The sequence below is a fragment of the Bufo bufo genome, chromosome 2 (assembly GCF_905171765.1).
Source record: "Bufo bufo chromosome 2, aBufBuf1.1, whole genome shotgun sequence".
NCBI lineage: Eukaryota > Metazoa > Chordata > Amphibia > Anura > Bufonidae > Bufo > Bufo bufo.
The window spans coordinates 104,265,768-104,286,973 of record NC_053390.1 but is presented as its reverse complement, the minus strand read 5'-3'; the positions used below and the strand labels follow the sequence as shown (position 1 = coordinate 104,286,973).

Here is a 21,206-nt window from a genome sequence, read left to right as displayed (position 1 = left end):
GCCCTGAACGGATCTCACAAGAGGACCCAGAAACGCCAGTGTGAAAGTAGCCTTACAAGACTAATTTACATATCTCTAAAATCATTTTTTAAACAAAATAAAAGCACACAGCCCTATAGGACCAGTATATTGCGGACATGCTAGCGGCGATCTAGCCGTGCATGTCCGCAGCTCTATAACCGAAAACGAGGTGACAGAATCCCTTTAAGGTAGTCCAGGAGGCTAGGTGTCAGATGTGTGGCCTGATAGTATAGGGCTATATCAGGTAGGGACAGGCCGCCCTGAGATTTCTTCGAGGTCAGGACAGATTTAGCGATACGGTGTCGCTTGTTATGCCATACAAATGTAAGAAAAGCAGATTGAATTTGCCGCAAGGTCCCCGCCGGTACGCGTTATATCGCTTTAATTGTACTGACCGATAGAAGAAAGAAACACTGTAAAAGCGAAACCCATAAAACTGTGGCAGAATTGCTTTTTTTGTTTCCAATTCCACCCCATTTGGAATTTTTTTCTAGCTTACCGCAACATACGGATGTATTAGAGTTAAGGCCTCATGCACACGAACGTTGTTTGTTTCTGTGTCCGTTCCGTTTTTTTTTTGCAGATAGGATACGGACCCATTCTTTTCAATGGGTCCGCCAAAAACGCGGATAGCACACCGTGTGCTGTCCGCATTAGTATGTCCGTTCCGTTGCTGCGCAAGTCCTATTTTTTTCTAGTTTGCGGACAAGGATAGGCATTATTACAATGGATCCGCAAAAAAAAACGGATGCCATACGGAACGGCATCCGTTTTTTTTTGCGAAACACACACGGTCGTGTGCATGTAGCCTAACACTCATGATTTATGAGACGTGTTATCTAAATTAAATGCGTTAAGCAAACACCTTCAATTGCTTTTCAATGGCTTTTGTCTCGAGATAACGCGATGAGCGAAGAGATTTGAGTTCAGAGCTGGAGTGCTAACCCTGCTCCATCTGTAATATGCAATCTAAAATGCTGCCATTAGAAAGTGCAAACCCTCCTGCAGCTATGTGAACGGAAAAATCTAAAGGTTATGGCTCTAGGAAGGCTGGGAGTGAAAATCAAAAAATGCAAAAAACGGAAAATCTCCCAAGGCTGAAAAGGTTAAATTAGAAACCAAGATTCCCTATGTCAATTATCTTAGATCAGGAGCTCTCAATATTAGACCTCTTTAGTTATAATGTCTTCCATGTCTTCTCCTGTACCTAGATGACGGAGTTGGAGACATCTGTGAGTCTGACTTTGACCAGGACACAATCATTGACCGCATTGATGTCTGCCCAGAAAATGCTGAGATCACCTTGACTGACTTTAGAGCCTACCAGACTGTTGTTCTTGACCCAGAGGGAGATGCCCAAATTGATCCTAACTGGATTGTGCTGAACCAGGTGAGACAAATATCTTATGAATATGGTAAATTGGACATCAGTTTAGTGGGAGCAGTGCTACAGTTATCATCTCCATCCAATACTCCATGGACGGAGCTGTGTACTTCCAGTGTCAATGATGTTCTGAAACAGCTGATCAGCAGGGTTCAGGTGCCGGACCCCCACCAATCAGGTATTGATGACCTATCCTGAGGATACGCCATTGTTATTAAAATCCTGGACAACCCCTTTAAAGAGGTTGCCCGTTCTTTTTCATATTGATGACCTATCCTCAGGATAGGTCATCAATATCAGATCGGCGGGGGGTCCGACACCCGGCACCCCCGCCGATCAGCTGTTTGAGGAGACGGCGCGCACTGTGCACACGTGCCGTCTCCCTTCTCTCTTCCTGCTCTGCTGTTGTATGTCTATGGGACAGAAGCAGATGACAGGAATAGAGAAGGGGGGCAACAAGTGCGCCGTCTCCTTAAACAGATGATCGGTGGGGGTGCCGGGTGTCGGGCCCCCGCCGATCTGATATTGATGACCTATCCTGGGGATAGGTCATCAATATGAAACCCCTTTAAGCATTATTCATTTTCTAATGCATTTGCTTCCATTTACAGGGAATGGAGATAGTACAAACAATGAACAGTGACCCAGGACTTGCCGTAGGTATGTAATCACCAGTGATGTCTTCTTTCAGTCATTAGCTACAAACCAGAGTGTAAAACTGCACATTAGATTAAAGGGGTTTTCTGGGACTTAAAGGGAATGTGTTATAAGAAAAGGACCTATTGTTTGAATAAAGTCTCTATGTTAAACATTTTTTTTTTTAGAACTTTTGGTATTTTTTCAAATTTTCCATGTGTGTTTATATATTTTTTTACAAAAATACTAAAAACCTGCAGTTTTCTAACTGGCCGCTAAGCCTAAAAATATGTTCTGCATAGATCACTTTTAATTAGTCATCTCATTATCATCACATGCAGGATTACAAAGACCGATATCACCTAAATATAGATAACACAGGATCCAACAACCACAATAGGTGATATCCCAGTTTATCCAATCCCTCCTGACCTCCACATAGGTCACAGAGCATACCTAGAAAACTCTCTCAAAGAAGTCAATAACGCATCTTTAAAGGGGTATTCCCATCATATACAATGGGGGCATATCGCTAGGATATGCCCCCATTGTCTGATAGGTTCGGGTCCCACCTCTGGGACCCGCACCTACAACGAGAACGGAGCCGGGAGAGCTGTGGCTGGAGGACCCCGGATTTCCCAGGCTCCGTCCACCACCAAGCACTGATCCCATAGAAGTGAATTTTCCCGCTCCGTTCTCATTGTAGGTGCGGGTCCCAGAGGTGGGATCCCCACCTATCAGACAATGGGGGCATATCCTATCGATATGCCCCCATTGTCTGAGATTGCAAAACCCCTTTAATGTACAGTCCTTCTTGCTTTCTTTCTGTGTCTATACACATTCAAGTGAATACCAAACACAGCGACAATACAATATACAGCGCTGTGCTTGCTTAAAATGAAAAGGCCATAGCACTTGTCTGATCAGATATTAAGGTTAGGTCAGCAATATTTAAATCCCAGAAAACCCCTTTTAATGATTACTAACCTTTCACACAAGTTTGTTTCAATAGTCAAGTGACCACAAGAAACTTTGTAATATATCAGTGAGAAATGTCTAGTTCAATTATCAGCTGTTTACCCCCACACACACCCCCCCCCTTGCTAATTGCTTTTCTTTTCCAACTGTGCTTTGAATCCGTTCCAGTGAGGATCAGCTCCACTGAAGGATTATTACAATACATGTTTAAGGAGAGGGGAAGGGGGAACAGTTAGCAGGAGCTGAATGATACAGATTAGAGACTGCTGCTGCTTGATACAAAGTATCTCAGTCCTAGTGCTTTATTCACAACTAGGTTTGAGCGAATCGAGCTTTGGATCATAGACCCGAAGTCAATTAGTTAAAAAACTTTATTTGTAATGCTGTTTCCGTACAGCATTAAAATGTATGGGCTCTGTGTGGCAAAACTTCATCTCGTCAAAGTTGCTTAAGACTTCGGTGAATGACTTTGATATCTGTTTATTTAAAAACATTTCAAAATAGGAATCCGAAGTCGGCTTTGGTACTGGCTGGTACATCAGTACTGTGGGGTTTCGCTCTGGTAGATAGGGTAAGCTGGCGCAGTACAGAGGCAAAATACAAGTTCTTAACTCAAAACGTCAGTGTTTATTCACACTTGAGGCAATTGCATAAAACAGCACGTAAACTTTGCAGTCTTGGTGTTAATTCATACACAATGGAAAGTTCAGAAAACACAAGTCACCTTGCTGGCAGTTATGCCTCCAGTAGTCCACAGCAGGCTTTAAGGGGCCTGTTTCCCCAGCGTGCGGCTCTCAACCTCCAGCACGGCACAAAGCCTCAGATCCCCAACAGACATCTCTGCTAAGCCCAGCTGCCTATTTAAGGACAGCCAGGTGCTGCCAAAACCGGACTGGCACTTAAACTCCAGTCCGGTATTTGACCTCACCTGGCTGGAAACCAGCCCAGCCACACATGCTGGGAGGAAAATACCTGCCTTGCCAGACACAACCCCTCACTGTGTTACAGTACCAAAGCCGATTTCGGATTCCTATTTTAAAGTGTTATTAAATACGTACATAGGAATACTGAAGTAATTCACCGAAGTCGAGACACAGTTTTACCACACAGAGCCCATACATTTTAATGCTGTACGGAAACAGCATTACATACAAAGTTTGGCCGAATCAACTTCGAATCTATGATTCAAAGCTCAATTCGCTCAAACCTATAGGTCACCGATAGAGGGCATGGGACCTTACTGGACCTCCATATGCCACCAGTTTCACAAGCATTGCTTCGCACATACGGCATTGGACAGTTCCATACCTTCTTGGTGACCAATCCTAGGAGTTTGAGGAGGAGTTTAAATGGGACTGAGGTCACACTCTATTCACAGGGTACGGTACAGATGGAAAGTGTTTGGCTGTTTCTGTCAGCCCCACAGATATTGACCACTGCTTCATTCCAGCTCCTCCTTACATTGGTTGCGAAACATGAAGGAGTAATGTGTAATTATGATGTTGGGGGTCCCAGCAATGGTGCCCACAACAATCCTACATTTATCACCTATCCTGTGGACACAATAAATAGTTTTCATAGGATGACCGGTGCGGTCAGTGGGGTACGGTCCTCATTCATAGCTTCATTTGTTTTCTCCAGGCTATACAGCTTTTAATGGTGTTGACTTTGAAGGCACCTTCCACGTGAACACAGTTACAGATGATGATTACGCAGGTTTCATTTTTGGCTATCAGGACAGTTCTAGTTTCTATGTGGTTATGTGGAAGCAAACAGAGCAGACCTACTGGCAGGCTACTCCTTTTCGAGCTGTGGCAGACCCTGGCATTCAACTCAAGGTAAACACAGCCTACCTACATTACCTACCTATGTTGTTACTTATATATGACATATCAAATTTATGTGACCTAAACATAAAAGTTAAGGTTTTGTACCATCTTCTCCGTTTTCTGAAGCATTAAGCACAGACATCTTCTTGTGATTAGACTGCCTGAATTTTTCTTGGCTCCTTCTGGGTAAATATTCCAGTTGCACTAGGAGATGTGCGAGGTCAGCTCTTGGTAAACGTCCATATAACTTGCTCAGCGGATGGTAGGTGTGTACAGTTAGAGCATTATTCCAGAGGCATGAGTCTCACATGGAAACTCTCCCTCGGTAACAAGGGGCTGAAGTCATACTTGTCTCCTAGAGAATATCTCTGATGGCAATTTCCCCAGCACTCAGAGGAGATTATCTGTCATCATAAACATGTGGAAATGATAAAATGCAGCACATAATACAATGTACAAAAATCCTGCAAACATTACACCGTACACTGTCTGGTCTACCTGTCAGCAAGAACTACTGCTGGTAGAAAGGGAATGGGTCTTCATTGATCGGTCACGTCATGTTCTTTGCCCTACAGTAGGTGCAATACCTTAGAGCATGGGATGTGTATTTCATGCCACCATTACAAGACAGTCAAGAGAGAGCCAGTGCCACCCATAGAAGAAAGTCTCAATAGCTGCCATTAGGGGCACTTTTTTCTTCCATTACATCATAAATATGGTGTGAATAGTCTAATGCTGCCCTTTCATGATCTCTGACAACGGCTTGAGGAAACTGGGAAATTATCTCAGACTCCTTAAAGGGGTTCTCTAGTCTTTAAAAAAAATCCCAGAATCTTCTCACCTGTGGACGTTATGGGTAAGGAAACCTAAGGTGGCCTTGGAAACAAAAACCTAAAAGTGGCCCCATGTTGTAAACAGGTCCAAATTGACAGAAGGTGGGGCAACACAAGTAGGGAGGTCCAACACAAGCCACAAGTAGGCAGAGACAACAGAAGTAGGCTGGGCCAGCAATACCGTAGTGCAGCACACAATACCTCACCAGAAAAACCAAACACCACAATGCAGCATAAAATACTGACCTATCACTATACTGAGGATGGTGATAGAGTTGAATTCAGGCGGACATCTGGCCGTCAGCCCACCAGGAAATTTCCCTGCAGGGTCTATGGCCAGTCCACCGTTGCAATCAATGCCACCATCTCCTCTGCTGTTAGACTGGATACGAGCTCTTCTGCTCAGGTCCTAACTGGATCCATCCCTGAATCTTCCTGTTCAGTTGCATGTACTGTATATGCAGCTGAACAGGAAGACTCAGGAATACATCTGCTCAGGACCTGGGCATAAGGCCTCTTGCACACGACCGTGTGTTGCCCGTGGCCATATTCCGGCCGTGTGCAATCCGCATCACGGATGAGTCCGCAAATCCAGAGATGTGGTGCGAAATGGAACCACGGAACAGAAGCACTATGGAGTGCTTCTGTGGTGTTCAGTTCTGTTCTTCCGTTCCGCCAAAAAAATATAACTTGTCCTATCTTTTTGCAGAATGGACGGATCGCAGGCCCCATTCAAGTGAATGGGGTCGCGATCCGTATGCAGCTGGCCCACGGTCGGTGCCCGTGCATTGCGGACCGCAATTTGCGGTCTGCAGCACGGGCAGCACATGTTTGTGTACAAGAGGCCTAAGAACCTGCATCTGCAGTAAGCCGGATTGGAATAATGCACACTGACGCTATAATATGCAATGACTGTGTCAGGTGTAAATGATAGTTAAGAGTTTTTGTTCGTGACACCAATTGCAGCGTGCGCAGGGTACAGTCTCAGGGCCCTTTAAGGTGTTGCAACTCACGTACCAGGTTGGGAATGCCAGAGTGGGGTAATGTCTCTGTGTGGTAGTAGTAATAGTGTCAACGGTGTGTCCTACCTGGGTACGGCTGGACTCCTGGATCCTGGCTCACTTGCAATAAATGAGTGTTGCTAGTAGGAGTAATTGAAGGTTTTGGTAGCAGTAAATGAGATCTAGACTTGGAATATAATTCAACTTGTCTTTACTGAAGGCAGCATTAATCCATATGAGTTACAGCAATAGTCTTGGGTCCCAGCAGGTATTGGCAATGTATGGCAGGGATCAATATCTCTTCTGCTTCTACCATGTGCCTGGAGCTTTCTCGCAGGATTAGTCGTCTGCTTATGGCTCTGTAATATGTGGCAGGAATCTGTATCTTCTGCTCTGTCTATCTTCTGCTGTGTATGGGACTGACTAGCTGAGGAGGAATTTGGCTTCTCCTGGTCTCTGGATAGTACTCACAGTTAGCTCACAGGGAATGGTTCTTCTTGGAGTTCTGGAGGTGGTTGCTTGCTTGTCAGACGAGACACGATCCTGGGTTGGGATCCCTAGAACTGGGAGCTCCTACCAGCACAGCCTTCCCCTAGCCGGGGTGGCTGGCACACTCACTCCAACTTCCTTCTCTCCCCATGAAGCAGGACATGGGCGAGCCCACTCTGCTCATAGAGGGGGAGCTAAACAGTAATGTACTATTCCAGTCTAGATATGCTAAACTGTCTAAGGTCCTTGCTAAACATTGCTGCCACCTGCTGGTGTACATGGAAATTACAGCAAAATACATGTAACAGGCTTAGAAAATGCACATTTGTGAGGAATATTAAATAAAATCACATTAGATGACAAGGCACATGTTACCAACAAATAGTAGCGGGGAAAAAGAGTTTAGTAACATAACTCTGGGATGTTACACATCCACACTCGGCGGTCACGTGAGTGGAGCCGGCAGCATTACTGGTGCAATGGATTGGTAAGTAGTGAAGAAACAATCTTTCACCGACACGTGAGAAGACCCTGGGCTTTTCTGGAAAAAAAGAAAAAACAGAGAACTCCTATAAATCCAGTATTAAGGAAATTTGCAAAGAAAATCTGGGATTCCAGTCCCAGTTTAGTAAAGCCCTTTTACATGGGCCAAGGATCTGGGCAACTGTTGGGGATGAGCGTTCGTACGTATGGTGACTCCTGAAGTAATTGCCCTATGTAAATGTGCTGCCTGTCACCCAACGAACAAGCAAATGCTTGTTCATTGAGTGACCACATCTTTTATGCGGCACAAAACTTTATTTGTCAACAGCACATCGCCCTGTGTAACCGGGATCTGCTGCCAGCAAGCATAGAATCTGTATGGGGACAAATTATTATTTAACCATTATATAAAGGGGTTATCCAAGAGTATGACAGACCTCCCACACTGGTCACATGACACAAGGTGAGCAGGTCACTGCTGCATGCGTTCTGCATTTTGCGGACCTCACATGGCCGGCACTATGATAGAAAGGACTATTCTTGTCCGGACACGAATTCTTGCAGACAAGAATAGGACATGCTCTATCTTTCTTGCAGGCCGCGGAAAGGAACTACGGATGCAGACAGCACATGGTGTGCTGTCCGCATCTGTTCCGGCCCCATTGAAAGGAATGGGTCTGCACCCGTTCCACAAAATATACAGAACGGATGCGGACCCATTCATACGGTCGTCTCAATGAGCCCGTAGACATATGTTTCTACAGATTTCAGGTACTGAACTTCAAGACACCTTACAATCAGATTATTGTCAGAACTCTTCTAAAAAAAGGTAGAATCCCTTAAATAAATCTTCCTCCTTGGACTTGAAAAGACAGACGAGCTGCGCTTATTACCAGTAGGAACCGATCAAAGCTCAGCTTTCACTGAGCTTTGGTTGGTTGCTAGGGGCAACATAGTTTTTCGGTCTGACAGTTTTGATTTCACTTGAAATTACGTAAAAATAAAATTAAAAAAATACTGTAAAAATAATAATTTAGACAAGGCTTGTGAAACTTTTTCACAACTTTTTTGCTTCTCTTATTGCTCCTAACCTATTGGAATATTGAGTAAATCTGCATTGACAATCTATTATTTCTACGTTTGGTAAAACACCAAAATTTGACTTTACAATTTTAGGATGTGACTGGGATTACATATTCTTCTCATAACTAGTTCTGTGATCTGTGCCCTTGTAGGCAGTCAAATCAAAGACAGGGCCTGGAGAACATCTTCGAAATTCTCTGTGGCATACCGGAGACACCAATGACCAAGTGAGGCTGTTGTGGAAAGACCCCAGAAATGTAGGATGGAAAGACAAGGTGTCTTACCGCTGGTTCCTGCAGCACAGACCTCAGGTTGGGTACATTAGGTCAGTACATCCATTAGGATGAATTCTTTTGTATAAAGTACTGTACCTAATGAGTAAATATATGTGGAGCACAGTTCACACCATTGAAGAACCTTCCAGAAATAAAATGGTGTATGTTGGATTTCCTGCATGTCTGTTCTTTCGGTTTATCAATTTATGATGCATTTCCAGGGCCAGGTTCTTTGAAGGTAGTGAGCTGGTAGCAGATACGGGAGTTACTGTGGATACCACTATGCGTGGCGGAAGACTTGGAGTATTCTGCTTCTCACAGGAAAACATTATCTGGTCCAACCTGAAGTATCGCTGTAACGGTAAGTTTATCACATACTTTAATAAGTAAAAAAAATACTTGTATGGGATCCTGCAAAAGGGACATACAACCTTTAGAGTCGGAGCTCCACTGCATACCAGTATAATATGACACATTAGCTGGGCTAGGACAGGGGTTGGACATATGTTGTTGCCACCTAGGTTGCCACTGAATTTATGCATTAGAAAAAGAAAAGTAAAATGTCTGTCATGAAATTTTTCTGACCATGATAATGCCGTAGGTCCTGGGGTAATATGAACTCTGCCATTTAGGGCATTGGGAAGGTCACCTGTCCTGCAGGTATTGACTTTCACTATGTTATTGATACCCAATGCAACCAATTAGTGATTCCTTCCAGAGGGTGAATGCTGGGTCGCAGTGGAAAGCAGATGAATTAAGAAAGCGAGTGTAGGGCTTCATTGTATACATATATCATATATGAGAGGTGAAGTATGGAGCCACTGCATATGGAAGGATGGCATTGAGAACTCTACGTGCATGGTGAGAGTGGAGGTGCAGTGATGGGGAATATGTACTAGGTATAAGAACGCTGGAGATTGGTGGGAAATGAGGTGATTGTCCATCCAACAGCTGTTGTACTGAACCTCAAGGACTAAGGGTGACCCACTTGATCCACAGTCATGACATGTCCAGTATGAAAAAAAGATTTTCTTTGGTGTAATAGTAACACAAAGATGATCAGAATTCAACAGGGTTGCCAATCAGACTTTTTCTTTTTTCTGGACAACTTATCCCAAAATCGCAGACAGCCAACATTTTGTACGGACAAATAGGAAAACCATAATGAATGCTAAAGATTATAAGTACAGTAATACATGTTTATAGCTCAATATACTGATAAGACCTCATTACCAGCATTAAAATAATGATAATTACCATTATTAAAATAGTGAAGTATCACCAGCCTCAGAAAAATCACTGACACTGGACGGTTGGCAACTCTGGTATTCACTAGTTGAGTGAGTTTCTGTCTCTAACACAAACAATCCAGTACCCTAGTAAACTAGGAAGGGTAATGTTCACCAGATCTCAGAGATCTCACCAGTGGTGCATATTGGACCTGAAGGTGGGCAAAATGTCTCATTGTTTGCTTTAGTCTATGGCATCATTCCGTAGTGGTGTAAAATGTCCTGTCAAAGATATAGGTCAATATTTTGCAACTGTGCACACCCAATATCTTGTTCTATATGCATAACTAACGGTACTGAATATTTTAAGAGGCTCTTTCACCAGCTGTCTATGAATATTAACATTATCTGTGTAAGTGTATAATCACTGATAACAACTCCCCGTGTACAGCTATCTCTGTATACACACTTACACAGAGAATTATATCAGTCACTGATAACACATTCCCCATGTACAACTGAAGTAAAAAAAAATGTAGAGATATAAATGAATAACCTACACATTTCTTTTTTTATCTTTTCCCATAAAACTATATATCAATCTGCTCAGCTTCTCCTGCTCTATAACATGTGCAGTGATCAGGGTTGAGGTGGTCACCAATACTATGCTGAGTCCCTTGGACACCACTGAGGTGTCACCATGTGTTGCAGCTCTCCAGAGGGGATGGTAAGGAGTGGTGCACTGCAATAGGAAATAAGTCCAGAGTCAGGGTTTGCAGTAAACCAGTGTGATTCCTTACTCGAGGAACTCAAGTGCAAAACAATACAGGCAATGCACTGAGCTGGCTTCTCCAGTCTCCCTTCTGGTAGCAGAAAGTTCTGTGTTGAGAAAAGGCCTGAGCTAGCTGTCCCTCTCTCTCTCAGACGGCGAGTACCCTGGCCAAAGGGCAGGTGGCCCAGGGTCTGTGGCTCAGTCATCCAGCTGGCTCCCTGGTCAAAAGGCTGGTGACCCAGGGTCTGTGGCAAAGTATCCCCTTGTCAGCATCATCTTCTGAATACTTGTGCAGTCTGGAACAGTTTCTCCTACTAAACACTGCTCCTTACCTGCAGACCACTATGGGCTCTGTCTGCTCTACTGTTATACAGTTTCTAAACAATCTAAATGAGCCTTGAAGAGGAAGGGGTAGAGTGGAGAAGCACAGACTAACAGAAACAGTGTTTCAGTTTAAGGATGCCACCGACTTGTATTGGGCCTCAATACAAGTAAATAGGAATGACTAAGTGGTTTTCAGTAAACAAAAGTCTGAGAGAGTTAAACCAAACCATCAAAAGTTCACTGTGTCTGTTTTTTCCACTCAAAAATATTCCTTTATGGTGACTGTGGAAAAGGACTAGCTTCTCAGTGCACAGGCTGTAGAAAGACCCAAAATCTCTTAATGTTAGCTGGCTGTGCATTTACCCTTTCTACAATGCAGTGCCAGTACAGTGCAATAACATTCCAAATGAACAAGATATATTACAATAAACATATAACATGCAGTTCAACAATATAAAACAGTACAAGTACAAACAACGGTATAAATAATAGGGCAAGCTAACCCTTTAAAGTAGTGAGTTGATGGCTTTGAATAGCAGCAATAGGGGTAATCTGCTTGCAGATTGCTCTGCATTTTGTGGTGACAGGCCCTCTTTAACATTTCAAGACGATAATTGCTATTGTTTCCTCTTGCCCGTAAAGAAACAACTTTCAGACCGTGAGATAATGTGTTTTCCCCTCTTCATTTCCAGACACGATCCCTGAAGACTTTCAAGCTTTTCAAGCTCGGCAGTTTGTAAGTTAAAGAAGCAGAAAGCTAGAAGAGAAGTTTATTTTTTTTGCCGTAATCACATTTTTATTTGATGTAACAAATTTCTTTTTATACCTACTGAACATGAATGTATGTGAAATGACACAGATACAATAAAGAAAGGGTTAAAATTTGGTTACATTGTTGGATGTCATTCGGGATGCGTCAAAGGCACAGTTTAGGATGAGTTGACGTTCCACTTGACCTCGGTTATGGTACCACACAGTAGCATTAGACAAGATGCTGGGATCTGGAGCAGGCTCTGTTGACACCTCTGTCCTACAATCTTACAGTAGGCTGGGGACAAGGAGGTGGAGGTTGGGTGTTTGGTGGGAAAGAACTGCTCACTTCCTACTTAAAGGACAACCAAAGCTGTCTGTGACAATATGTGGTCATTTCTTATTAGAGAATCTGTATCTCAAAAGTTGGCAGTCCGCTGATCACGACCAATAGGTCGATTGGCGACAGGTGGCAAGAAGATTGCGGTCACCACTTCCATCAGTGCTGCAGAATAAAGTTTGGTCTGTCATCCCGATGGAAATGTCTGGTTGCCATTCAGCATCTGTGCACGTCAGATCCTCCACTTGTACCTGGGCTCCCTGTGATATGACCAGCACCAGAGTGATCAGGAGAATTATGACAAAAAAGAAGCCTGTGCCCCACTCCACACTCAGTACTGCACCTCATATTTACAGTAGGTGCAAAATAGCTGGGATCTACAGGATTGTACTGGTGACTGATCCTGCCCATACCTGATTCTGTGTCTACACTTCTGTAGGTCACGACCGTTTCTCCTGTAATTATCCCCCAGCCCATTATAGGTTGTTCTGCAGTCAGATATGGAGACCCCACTCCTCCATTCTCAAGCAATAACGTCTGAGCGACTGTTCATTGTAAAAAGAGGACCTTTGTCAATATCATACATAGCTTAGTATAAACTCCCACACTGATATTTAATTGCAAACTGCAAGGCGGTATGCTTTATGCCTGTAGTGTATTTGGCACGGTATGGCTGTACTATTTGAGTAGTATTACTGATTCTACAGTACTTCACCACCCATCTTTTTTGTGGTCCTCAATGGACCTGCTATAATCCAGACAAACATGGTGAGAGTATACAAACACCATGTAGATGTTGTCTTCGGTTGCATTCTAGATGACCTCACTGATTACTTATACAGGTGTCCAGAGCATTTTGTTTCGACAACTCTTGTTGCTCCCATGAAGAGGAACAGGAGAGTATTGGTTGTCGTGGGGGTGCCAGCAATGGGTATTCCGGTCTAAATCACATACATTCTCTCCACATAGGGCGTGTTGATGTAAGAGTCCACACCTCCAACATGCATGTCCTTCCTTGGTGATTGTGCACAGCAGCCACTGCTATAAACATGCTTAAAGGGGTTCTCTGGGAATTAGGAAAATAAAAATTCTTAAATATTATTTTATTATAAATATATTCCCAAATACCTTTCATTAGTTATAATAGCTTGTTTTGTCTCGGAAACAATCATTAGGAAAAATAAAATGGCTGCCGTCCTATTAGTACACAGAAAAACTGTCCTAATCACACAGCAGGACAAGTTACTTCAGAGCAGTGAGCTAAAGAGCTGCCTTATCTTCTATGATCCTGACTTGAGTTTAATATGATCTTTAGCTAAATCTCTGTAGAAATGGAGTTCATGAGGAGACATGAAGTACAGAGAGGAGGGTGGGGGTAATGTGGCTGATGAGCAGCAGCACTTGTATGCAGTCTCCGTTACCACAGACTGTCCTCTCTGTACTTCATGTCTCCTCATGAACTCCACTACAGAGATTCAGCTGTATTCAGGATCATAATCCCTGACAAGTAGGAGAGGAGGATGAGGCAACTCTTTACCTCAGTGCTTGGAAGTTACTTGCCATCCTGTATGATTAGGACAGGTTTTGTGTGTGTCAATAGGACGGTGGCCATTTTGTTTCTCCTAATGATTGCTCCCTAAACAAAATGAGCCATTATAAATAATGAAAAGTATATGGTAATATATTTACAATAAAGTAATATTTAAGTATTTTCATTTTCAAAATTCCAGGAGAACCCCTTTAACCACCTCCGGACCGCCGAACGCAGCGACGCGTCCTGGAGGTGGTTGATTGATTCCTCCTGGACGCGCCGGCGCGTCCTCTCGCGAGACGCGAGATTTCCTGTGAACGCGCGCACACAGGTGCGCGCGTTCACAGGAACGGAAGGTAAGCGAGTAGATCTCCAGCCTGCCAGCGGCGATCGCTCGCTGGCAGGCTGGAGATGTGTTTTTTTTAACCCCTAACAGGTATATTAGACGCTGTTTTGATAACAGCGTCTAATATACCTGCTACCTGGTCCTCTGGTGGTCCCCTTTGTTTGGATCGACCACCAGAGGACACAGGTAGCTCAGTAATATGTAGCACCAAGCACCACACTACACTACACCCCCCCCCCCCGGTCACTTTTTAACCCCTTATTCACCCCTGATCACCCCAGATCACCCCATATAGACTCCCTGATCACGCCCCTGTCATTGATCACCCCCCTGTCATTAATAACCCCCTGTAAGGCTCCATTCAGACATCCGTATGATTTTTACGGATCCACTGATAGATGGATCGGATCCGCAAAACACATACGGACGTCTGAATGGAGCCTTACAGGGGAGTGATCAATGACGGAGGTGATCACCCCATATAGACTCCCTGATCACCCCACTGTCATTGATCACCCCCCTGTAAGGCTGCATTCAGATGTCCGTATGATTTTTACGGATCCACTGATACATGGATCGGATCCGCAAAACGCATACGGACATCTGAATGCAGCCTTACAGGGGGGTGATCAATGACGGGGGTGATCACCCCCATATAGACTCCCTGATCACCCCCCTGTCATTGATCACCCCCCTGTAAGGCTGCATTCAGATGTCCGTATGATTTTTACGGATCCACTGATACATGGATCGGATCCGCAAAACGCATACGGACATCTGAATGCAGCCTTACAGGGGGGGTGATCAATGACAGGGGGTGATCACCCCATATAGACTCCCTGATCACCCCCCTGTCATTGATCACCCCCCTGTAAGGCTGCATTCAGATGTCCGTATGATTTTTACGGATCCACTGATACATGGATCGGATCCGCAAAACACATACGGACGTCTGAATAGAGCCTTACAGGGGGGTGATCAATGACAGGGGGTGATCACCCCATATAGACTCCCTGATCACCCCCCTGTCATTGATCACCCCCCTGTCATTGATCACCCCCCTGTAAGGCTGCATTCAGATGTCCGTATGATTTTTACGGATCCACTGATACATGGATCGGATCCGCAAAACGCATACGGACATCTGAATGCAGCCTTACAGGGGGGGTGATCAATGACAGGGGGTGATCACCCCATATAGACTCCCTGATCACCCTCCTGTCATTGATCACCCCCCTGTCATTGATCACCCCCCTGTCATTGATCACCCCCCTGTAAGGCTGCATTCAGATGTCCGTATGATTTTTACGGATCCACTGATACATGGATCGGATCCGCAAAACACATACGGACGTCTGAATAGAGCCTTACAGGGGGGTGATCAATGACAGAGGGTGATCACCCCATATAGACTCCCTGATCACCCCCCTGTCATTGATCACCCCCTGTCATTGATCACCCCCATGTCATTGATCACCCCCCTGTAAGGCTGCATTCAGAAGTCCGTATGATTTTTACGGATCCACTGATACATGGATCGGATCCGCAAAACACATACGGACATCTGAATGGAGCCTTATAGGGGGGTGATCAATGACAGGGGGGTGATCACCCCATATAGACTCCTTGATCACCCCCCTGTCATTGATCACCCCCCTGTAAGGCTCCATTCAGACATTTTTTTGGCCCAAGTTAGCGGAAATATATATATTTTTTTCTTACAAAGTCTCATATTCCACTAACTTGTGTCAAAAAATAAAATCTCACATGAACTCACCATACCCCTCACGGAATCCAAATGCGTAAAATTTTTTAGACATTTATATTCCAGACTTCTTCTCACGCTTTAGGGCCCCTAGAATGCCAGGGCAGTATAAATACCCCACATGTGACCCAATTTCGGAAAGAAGACACCACAAGGTATTCCGTGAGGGGCATATTGAGTCCATGAAAGATTGAAATTTTTGTCCCAAGTTAGCGGAAAGGGAGACTTTGTGAGAAAAAAAAAATAAAAATCAATTTCCGCTAACTTGTGCCCAAAAAAAAAAATTTCTATGAACTCGCCATGCCCCTCATTGAATACCTTGGGGTGTCTTCTTTCCAAAATGGGGTCACATGTGGGGTATTTATACTGCCCTGGCTTTTTAGGGGCCCTAAAGCGTGAGACGAAGTCTGGGATCCAAATGTCTAAAAATGCCCTCATAAAAGGAATGTGGGCCCCTTTGCACACCTAGGCTGCAAAAAAGTGTCACACATCTGGTATCGCCGTACTCAGGAGAAGTTGTGCAATGTGTTTTGGGGTGTCATTTTACATATACCTATGCTGGATGAGATAAATATCTTGGTCAAATGCCAACTTTGTATAAAAAATGGGAAAAGTTGTCTTTTGCCGAGATATTTCTCTCACCCAGCATGAGTATATGTAAAAAGACACCCCAAAACACATTGCCCAACTTCTCCTGAATACGGGGATACCATATGTGTGACACTTTTTTGCAGCCTAGGTGGGCAAAGGGGCCCACATTCCAAAGAGCACCTTTCGGATTTCACAGGTCATTTACCTACTTACCACACATTAGGGGGGCCCCTAGAATGCCAGGGCAGTATAACTACCCCACAAGTGACCCCATTTTGGAAAGAAGACACCCCAAGGTATTTCGTGATGGGCATAGTGAGTTCATGGAAGTTTTTATTTTTTGTCACAAGTTAGTGGAATATGAGACTTTGTAAGAAAAATTAAAAAAAATAAAAAATCATCATTTTCTACTAACTTGTGACAAAAAATAAAAAATTCTAGGAACTCGCCATGCCCCTCACGGAATACCTTGGGGTGTCTTCTTTCCAAAATGGGGTCACTTGTGGGGTAGTTATACTGCCCTGGCATTCTAGGGGCCCCCCTAATGTGTGGTAAGTAGGTAAATGACCTGTGAAATCCGAAAGGTGCTCTTTGGAATGTGGGCCCCTTTGCCCACCTAGGCTGCAAAAAAGTGTCACACATCTGGTATCCCCGTATTCAGGAGAAGTTGGGCAATGTGTTTTGGGGTGTCTTTTTACATATACTCATGCTGGGTGAGAGAAATATCTCGGCAAAAGACAACTAGAATTTTTTATTTTTTGTCACAAGTTAGTAGAAAATGATGATTTTTTATTTTTTTTAATTTTTCTTACAAAGTCTCATATTCCACTAACTTGTGACAAAAAATAAAAACTTCCATGAACTCACTATGCCCATCACGAAATACCTTGGGGTGTCTTCTTTCCAAAATGGGGTCACTTGTGGGGTAGTTATACTGCCCTGGCATTCTAGGGGCCCAAATGTGTGGTAAGAAGTTTGAAATCAAAATGTGTAAAAAATGACCGGTGAAATCCGAAAGGTGCTCTTTAAATTTTGTGGGCCCCTTTGCCCACCTAGGCTGCAAAAAAGTGTCACACATCTGTTATCTCCGTACTCAGGAGAAGTTGGGCAATGTGTTTTGGGGTGTCATTTTACATATACCCATGCTGGGTGAGAGAAATATCTTGGCAAAAGACAACTTTTCCCATTTTTTTATACAAAGTTGGCATTTGACCAAGATATTTATCTCACCCAGCATGGGTATATGGAAAATGACACCCCAAAACACATTGCCCAACTTCTCCTGAGTACGGAGATACCAGATGTGTGACACTTTTTTGCAGCCTAGGTGGGCAAAGGGGCCCATATTCCAAAGAGCACCTTTCGGATTTCACCGGCCATTTTTTACAGATTTTGATTTCAAACTACTTACCACACATTTAGGCCCCTAGAATGCCAGGGCAGTATAACTACCCCACAAGTGACCCCATTTTGGAAAGAAGACACCCCAAGGTATTCGCTGATGGGCATAGTGAGTTCATAGAAGTTTTTATTTTTTGTCACAAGTTAGTGGAATATGAGACTTTGTAAGAAGAAAAAAAAATAAAAATCATAATTTTCCACTAACTTGTGACAAAAAATAAAAAGTTCTATGAACTCACTATGCCCATCAGCGAATACCTTAGGGTGTCTACTTTCTGAAATGTGGTCATTTGTGGGGTGTTTGTACTGTCTGGGCATTGTAGAACCTCAGGAAACATGACAGGTGCTCAGAAAGTCAGAGCTGCTTCAAAAAGAGGAAATTCACATTTTTGTACCATAGTTTGTAAACGCTATAACTTTTACCCAAACCATTTTTTTTTTTTAACCAAACATTTTTTTTTTATCAAAGACATGTAGAACAATAGATTTAGAGAAAAATTTATATATGGATCTCGTTTTTTTTTCTAAATTTTACAACTGAAAGTGAAAAATTTCATTTTTTTGCAAAAAAATCTTTAAATTTCGATTAATAACAAAAAAAGTAAAAATGTCAGCAGCAATGAAATACCACCAAATGAAAGCTCTATTAGTGAGAAGAAAAGGAGGTAAAATTCATTTGGGTGGTAAGTTGCATGACCGAGCACTAAACGGTCAAAGTAGTGTAGGTCAGAAGTGTAAAAAGTGGCCTGGTCATTAAGGGTGTTTAAGCTATGGGGGCTGAGGTGGTTAATAAAGGTTATGATTGTGGAGGCCTTCGGCTTAACACCAAGTTTGGCTGCCAATCAGTGGCGTAACAGCAGGGGAAGCAGCTGCTTCGGGGCCCGGGCTGACAAGGGGCCCGGCGCCCAGCAGCGTGAGGCACAAAGTTTCCTAATTATCTAATAGTTTTTCAGGCCAGGCCCCTTCACATACAGTGCAGCTCCAATTGGGGGCCTGGCCTGTCCATCACCAAACACCGCCCCCTGTGTGACCAAATGTGAGCAGCAGCACAGTCTCCAGCACAGCCCGAAGCCTGACTCCACCCACTCATGTGACTGATCACGTGCCCCTGACATCATGAAAGGTCCTTTTGCTCACTATGAACTCGCATCTCCTGAGGTAGGACATGTAACTGAATAGTATATAGCCAGTTCACAGTGAGTTGGTCCCCCCCCACACCTCAGTGTACAGTCCCCCCCACATCTTAGTGTACAGTCCCCCCACACCTCAGTGTACATTCCCCCCACATCTGTGTACAGTCCCCCCATACCTCAGTGTACAGTCCCCCCCATACCTCAGTGTACAGTCCCCCCATACCTCAGTGTACAGTCCCCCCCCATACCTCAGCGTACAGTCCCCCCCCACATACCTCAGCGTACAGTCCCCCCCCCACATACCTCAGCGTACAGTCCCCCCCACATCTCAGAGTACAGTCCCCCCCACACCTCAGCGTACAGTCCCCCCCCACATACCTCAGTGTACAGTCCCCCCCCACATACCTCAGCGTACTGTCCCCCCCACATCTCAGCGTACAGTCCTCCCACATCTCAGCGTACAGTCCCCCCTACTTCTCAGCGTACAGTCCCCCCCCACACCTCAGCGTACAGTCCCCCCCACATCTCAGTTCAAAATAAGTTACTACATGAGTAGGTTCCGTATACTTCTCCCGCGCTGCTGACACTCGTGAACTCCATGATCCATGTGAAAAAGCACATTACTCTCCTGTTTCTGATCCACGTGATCTGGGAGTGCCACGTGATGTTGTGACGTCAGTAGGTCCTTGCCAAGTATAGTATTTAGCCATTGCCGTAGGACATGTGAATGGAGCATTTCCAGCACTGATGTAGATACGGGGTCGCAGAAAACCAGAGCCCCCGCCTTTCCTGTACTGCTTCTGGGGAACTACAAGTCCCAGAATATTAGTTCTTGCGATAGGTGTAAATCCATTAAAACCTGGGTACTTGTAGGCTTCCCTTATGTATGGAGACAGTGAGCTGTGGTTACTAGGGGCTTAGACCATTGGGACAGTCGGTGTCAGCCCTGCAGCAATACAGCAATACATAGAATGGGCACCTATCCTACAGCAGGGGTCATACTGTGCTATACATACAATGTAGTGTGACGTCATATTCACCTCTTCAGTTATATTACACAGGAAAGCACAAATCTGCAGCAACCCCCCCCCCTTCCCCCAGCCCTTGTCTATGCTGCCCTGGTCTGTGCCCCCCTGGCACCTGAGTTGCGAAGTGCGCGGGGTGGGGGGCCCCATACAAAAAATTGCTGTGGGGCCCAGTCACTTCTAGTTACGCCCCTGCTGCCAATGCTCAACTGATTGGATACGTTCTGTTATCCAGTGGTGCTCCATTATTCTGAGTGCTCCCCACTTACCATTGTATTGTGTTTTTTATGTGCATTTTAATACATTTTGTCTCTTGTTGAGACTATAATAAAGTTTACATCCATCATTATTTGTGCTAGCCTTGTTTCTCTCTTTTGGTGTTATATGATTGTATATATGTCAAGTGATTTATGCTTCCTTGTGTTGTAAATATACAATTTAGACACTGAGGAGATGAATATGGGTTTGAAAAAGAACAGATCATAACAATGTTAGAGACAAAGAACCCTTGTGGTGGACTGTGGTTTTATCCACAATGATGTCCAATTGTTGTTTACTGCTGTAATCTCCAGAACTGATTACATTACTAATACAAATTTGACAAGTGAATAAAAAGGTCACAAAAAATTGTGCAAACTTAGTATTTTACATTAACAACTGGCAAAAGCACATTAATAAATGTGGGCCATGCTCTCAGCACAAGAGATTAAAGGACTTGCTCACACTGCAGAGTTTGTTTCTGGATCTACATGCCAGAATCTGCATGTAACTGCCTCCCATTGTTCTTAATGAGACTATTATTCTGCTTACATGGTAGCGGAAGGTTTACTTTCTTAGCATGGACACACAATAGGATACTATGTTGAGTGTCTGCCTGCGAATTAGCCCCACTGAATGGGCTAAAGCTGAGTGTGGATCCGCCACATGCAAAATTAAAAAATGCAGAAGAAACGTGAGGATTAGCCTTCAATTTCTGCCATGGATTCC

General features: G+C 44.1%; 1 protein-coding gene across 1 annotated transcript in view; it reads left to right on the top strand.

Moving 5' to 3' along the window:
• Positions 1 to 12,223, top strand: part of THBS4 (thrombospondin 4) — a 59,987-nt gene extending 47,764 nt beyond the window's left edge. Inside the window, exons 17-22 of the mRNA XM_040421374.1 lie at positions 1,233 to 1,411; positions 2,017 to 2,065; positions 4,661 to 4,857; positions 8,890 to 9,062; positions 9,234 to 9,373; positions 12,030 to 12,223. Of these exons, the coding sequence (XP_040277308.1) occupies positions 1,233 to 1,411; positions 2,017 to 2,065; positions 4,661 to 4,857; positions 8,890 to 9,062; positions 9,234 to 9,373; positions 12,030 to 12,082 (791 nt within the window). The 3' untranslated portion in view covers positions 12,083 to 12,223. The remainder of the gene's footprint in view (positions 1 to 1,232; positions 1,412 to 2,016; positions 2,066 to 4,660; positions 4,858 to 8,889; positions 9,063 to 9,233; positions 9,374 to 12,029) is intronic.
• The last annotated feature ends 8,983 nt before the right edge of the window (positions 12,224 to 21,206 follow it).